Below are 4742 nucleotides of genomic sequence, written 5' to 3'. Positions count from 1 at the left end.
TGTTTCGTTGCGGTAGCAGTGTACGTCCATGCATCCCCCCTGCCTGGGGTCAGCAGCCGGGCGTGGCGCTTTGGTACGCGAGCCACCAGGCTGCATACATCTGGGTGCGCGTGCAGGTGCCGCGTGAACGCAAAGTTCTGCCCCATTTCTGGCAGCAGGAGTGCTGTGAGTGTAGGCTCATCAGCACTGGCCGCTTGGGCCGATCGGATTGCCCACGCCACCGCCTTGCTGAGTGCTGCGCCTTCCGATTGTGGCGTGCACAACGATGACCCAGTCCAGCGGTCCCCGTACGCATCGGTGCAGAAGCCAAAGGTTTCATCCCCATGCTTGCCCCCATAGCAGGTGTTGACGCCCAAACAGGCAGCAAGCGGCGTAGTCAGGCGGTGCTTGGTGCAGCTGAACGTGAGGCGCAGAGCTTGCAGCATTGGGTGGGGAACATGCCGCTCGGGGCAGACCCAGGTGTCACCGCCACGTATCATCATGACTACTTGGTGCCCCCCTCCGTACGCCCCCCCCCCCTCCCAGCAACCTTGTGCATGGCTCAAACGGCAAGCAATTTCTGCAGGTCGGCTTACATTACAGCACCATAGAATTGAAGAATAGCTTTTCTCAGAACAAGCATGACTCAAGTCCCAGCAGCTGCAAGCTTGTGATGTTGTGTTTGTCGCCGCTCCAGCCGCCTCTTGCGAGCGGCCGCCGCGCACCGCTGACGCCACACGCGCGCCCGCGCTCCCTGCCGCCGTGACAGGACGCGCCTCCGGCCAGTGCCGACCGCACGCCGCCAGCCGCAGAAAGCCCCTGCCGTCGCTGCGCGCATGGCGGCACGCACGGCGCCCCAGCGCAGGCGGCTGCCGCCGGGCGCGAAACGCACGCGAGCGCCCGTGCTTGGGCGGTAGCGCCATCGCCAAAACGCCCACGCGATCACCCGCAGCTGCCACGCCCTCAGCAGGCCGCGGCGGCCCTGCGGCCCGCCGCCCACGTGAGCTGGCGCAGGCCTCGGGGGCAGCAGCGCGCCCGCAGCATCTGCGAACGCGTCCATCCACTGCTGCGATGGCATGGTCATCCTGAGCCGCCGCCAGTCCTCCCGTCTGTTCGCCTGCTGTAACACCAAGGCTTCGGCAGCAGACATCTTGTCCTCTTCGTGCCGCTGCTGCTGCTGCTGCTGCTGCTGCTGCTGCTGCTGCTGCTGCTGCTGCTGCTGCTGCTGCTGCTGCGGCTGCCCATGCTGAACTCTGACAATCGCGCGTGATAGCAGAGGCCGCCGATGCCGGCCCCAATGGCCTCGTCGCCTCAGCTGCCGCATGTGTGCAATCGCCCACGCCGTCAGTGCCAGCTCCTGAGGCCGAAGCTGGCTGAGCCTCGCCCCGAGCTTGGCCACGGCGCTCTCAAGCCATGCGCGCGGCGGCAGTGCCCGCAGCGCCGCCAGCGCTGCCAGAGCCATTGCCAGCTCGCTGCCGCGAAAGTATGGCAGCTTTTCACCGCTCGCAGCAAACAGATGGCCAAACCATTCGGCGGGCGGCCGGCGCCCAAGCGCGCAAAAGCCCTGGAGCAGCATCACATAGCCCTGCGGCTGTAGCACCGGCAGCGCCGCGGCTCCAGCGCTGGCGAGCGCGCTCAGCCAGGCCTGCTGTGCTGCCGGGTCTGCGGGCAGCAGCTTCAAACGGCCCGATGCAAACACGAGTGCGGCTACGTTCTTGGCGGCGGGGGGCGGCAATGGTGCAGCCAACCGCATCCGACGGCGGCGGCCCTGCGGCTGACGCCGTCGCTGCGGCGGCTGCAGCTGCTGCTGCTGCTGCTGGGTCAGCTCTACCTCCCGCTGCAAGCTCAGCCCCAGCGCGCAGCACAGCTGACCAGCCACTGGTGCCATCGCAGATGCAGCCACCGCCGCCGCTGCGCGAACGCCCAGCGGCAGCCCCGCGCCTCGCGGCGCAGCGCGCGCCGCGGCAAGCAGCGCAGCTGCAGACTGTTCAAGGCTTCCTCGCTCTGCTACAGACAGGAGCGCGGCGGAGAGGGCATCCCACCACTCGCGACCCGGACGCGCGCCCAGCGCGGCCAGACCGACCAGGCAGCTGCCCAGCTTCTTGGGCCGCACGGCCAGTGCCTGCAGGTGCCGCCCAGATGCCTCCGCGAGCCGGGCGGCCCACGCGTGTGGCACGGGCAGCCCGCAGCGCGACAGGCCCAGCGCACCCAGGCTGAGTGCCTCAAGCGTGGCGCCGCTGGCTGCGTCGCCGGTCGCGTCCTCTTGACGCGCCGCCTGCAGCAACACCTCCAACAGCGGCTCGGTGAGCGCCCGGCGCCGCTCCTCTGGCAGCGTCGCCAGCGCCGCATGTGCTGATGGGACGCGAGCCAGCGCGTGCAGGCCCCACGCGACGTACCGCGCGTGCTCCGCCGGCGCCGGCGCCGTGCCCCTGCGGCGCGGCGGCGGCGCCGCCAGCAGCCGCAGCAGCGCGGGCGCGGCGGAAACATCGGGGAGGGGCGCCTGGAGGGAGGCCAGGCCGCGAAGCGCCAGGGCAGCGTGCTGGCAGTTGGCGCCGCCAGTGCGCGGCTGCATCAGCGGTCTCAGCAGCCAGGTCAGCAGCTCGCCACGCGCGAGCAAGGCAGCGTAAGGGCTACCCGTCAACTGCGGCGTGGCAGCGACGACGGGCGCCTGCGGGGCGCCGGCCGATGCAAGCAAGTTGTCGCGTTTGTTGACGACGCCGTGGCCGGCGACGGCTCCACTGCTTGTTATTGGCCGCATGCCGGCTGCCAAGTGGCCTGACGCCGCTACGCTGGAATGCGCCGGCAAAAGAATGAAATGCGGCCCCGTCCACAGCGGCCGCTGCTGAAGGCGGCCCGGACGTATGGCGCCCGCGGAAACGCCGCCAGGCCCCAGCTTCGCCGCCGGCCGCACGGGTACAGCCGCCACCATGCCGGCCTCCAGTCCCGCTACAGGTGAGTCGCAGCCGCCGTCAGTCGCGTCGACATCCACTGCCAACCAGGCGCCGCCGGCCGCCGCCCCGGCGGACACACGCCCCAGATGCCAAAGCAGCGACGCGGCGTGGCCCGCGCCCGGCCGCGAGGCGATCGCGGCGGCCAGCAGGCGGCCCATCCAATGGGGGTCAGGCGCGATTCGTGCCGCCGCTAGCGACGATATCAGCAGCGGCGGCTCGTGGGGTCTCAGGCCCTGGGGTAGGCGGCCCACTGCTGCAAGCGCAGCGGCGTACCACTCGACGTCTGCGGTGCTGCAGCTGCTGCCGCCGCTGCGGCCACCGCTGCCGCTGCCGCCGCTGCCGCCGCCGCTGCTGCTGACACAACTTGTGCGGCCGCGGCCAGCGCTCTCCAGGGTTGCGATACCCCAAATCAGGCCGATCACGCCCGACGCACTAAGATCCCCCAGGCCGTTGAGCGACACGCGCCGCAGCGCCGCAAGTGTGTCGGCGTCCGGCCGCGCACCCAGCCGCGCCGCGGCCCAGGCGATCAGCGCAGCTTCCCGGGAGGTGGCGCGACGCCCGGCGCTCACGGCGCCCGCTGCCGTGCCCGGCGGGGCCATGCTGGCGGCGGCAAGCTGCAGAAGGGTTGATTTCAGGGTGGCGCATGTTACAACGCCGCTGCTGCCGCTGCCGTCCTCGTCGCCGCCAGTGCCTTGGCTGTTGGTGTCCCCAATGTTGCCGGCAACTTGCGCGTACCGGACGGCATGCTGCGAGAGCTGCGGCACCTGCAGTTGCACCGGCTCATGTTCCTGCTGGTGCCGCCCCAGCCGCCCATCTTGAACTGCCGCGAGATCCTTCCGCCAGCCGTCCTCTGCCTCGAACCCCACCATGCCGTCCTCCCCCTCTGTCAAAGCTGCAGGCGCGAACAGCCGTGCCAGCCGCGCCCAGGCCGCCGCGACGTGTATTGCATCAAATTGATCTGCGCACGCCGACACGACCGCCTGCAACTCCTGCCAGCTGCTGCAGGCGCTGATCAGATCAGTCAAGAGCTTAGGGTTGACTTCTAGGCAGCTGCCGCCTCCGCCGCCGCCATCGCCGCCGCCGCTGCGCGTGCAGCTGCTTCTGCTTCCGCCACTGCTGCCGCCGTCCGTGGGTGCCGACAGCAGCATCAGACGCAACCAGTCGGCCCTGAGTGGAGTGCCCAGCCGCGCAGCGCCCCATACCACGGCGTGCCACTGGCCGGGGGACAGTGCATCGCGATGGCGCACAGCAAGGGAGAGCAGCAGCGCAGCGCACTGTGCAGAAGCATCACGTTGCTTCAGCGTGTGGACGTGCTGCTGCTGCTGCTGCTGCTGCTGCTGCTGCTGCTGCTGCTGCTGCTGCTGCTGCTGTGTCACCTGCTGCTGCGCCAGCTGCTGCATGCGTCTGAAGGCGGCGGCCACGTGGACCTCGTTGACACTGCCCTCCTGCTGGCCAACAAGCAGCGCCTGCAGGTCTTCGAAGCTGCCTGCCTGGCCTATGCGCATGGTCAACGCTTTTGCAGCACCAACTGTAGCCATCAAATTCGCGTGATGGGTGCCGCGGGCAGTGGGACAGCGGTGTCCTGACGCTGCTGCATGGTGGGTGGGGTACCCCTCGGGCTGCGGCGGCAATGTGTCGACCGCCGGCAGCAGCTTGACGATGTGCGATGGCGGCAAGAGCTGGCTGTTGGTGCGCCTGTAATGATAAAATTGTGCCACATCCGCCTCATTGCGTCCTCCTGACCCTGCATTGATCCACACTGGGGGCCGCCGGGCTGGCGCCTGGCCAACAGCCGCACACATCGCTGCGCAG

The 4742-nt window shown here is 69.5% G+C and overlaps 1 protein-coding gene across 1 annotated transcript; it reads right to left on the bottom strand.

Annotated features, from left to right (window-relative positions):
- Positions 1-1554: 1554 nt before the first annotated feature.
- On the bottom strand, positions 1555-4435 carry MNEG_0812 (hypothetical protein; the record flags this gene model as incomplete). The annotated part of the gene is made up of 2 exons (XM_014050711.1): positions 1555-1564; positions 2022-4435. The coding sequence occupies 2 exons, from the start codon at positions 4433-4435 to the stop codon at positions 1555-1557; spliced, it is 2424 nt and encodes an 807-aa protein (XP_013906165.1).
- Between the last annotated feature and the right edge of the window lie 307 nt (positions 4436-4742).

The sequence above is a fragment of the Monoraphidium neglectum genome, assembly GCF_000611645.1.
Source record: "Monoraphidium neglectum strain SAG 48.87 unplaced genomic scaffold scaffold00071, whole genome shotgun sequence".
NCBI classification, from domain to species: domain Eukaryota; kingdom Viridiplantae; phylum Chlorophyta; class Chlorophyceae; order Sphaeropleales; family Selenastraceae; genus Monoraphidium; species Monoraphidium neglectum.
The sequence above is the reverse complement of the archived record's forward strand: the minus strand, read 5'-3'. Positions and strand labels throughout refer to the sequence as shown.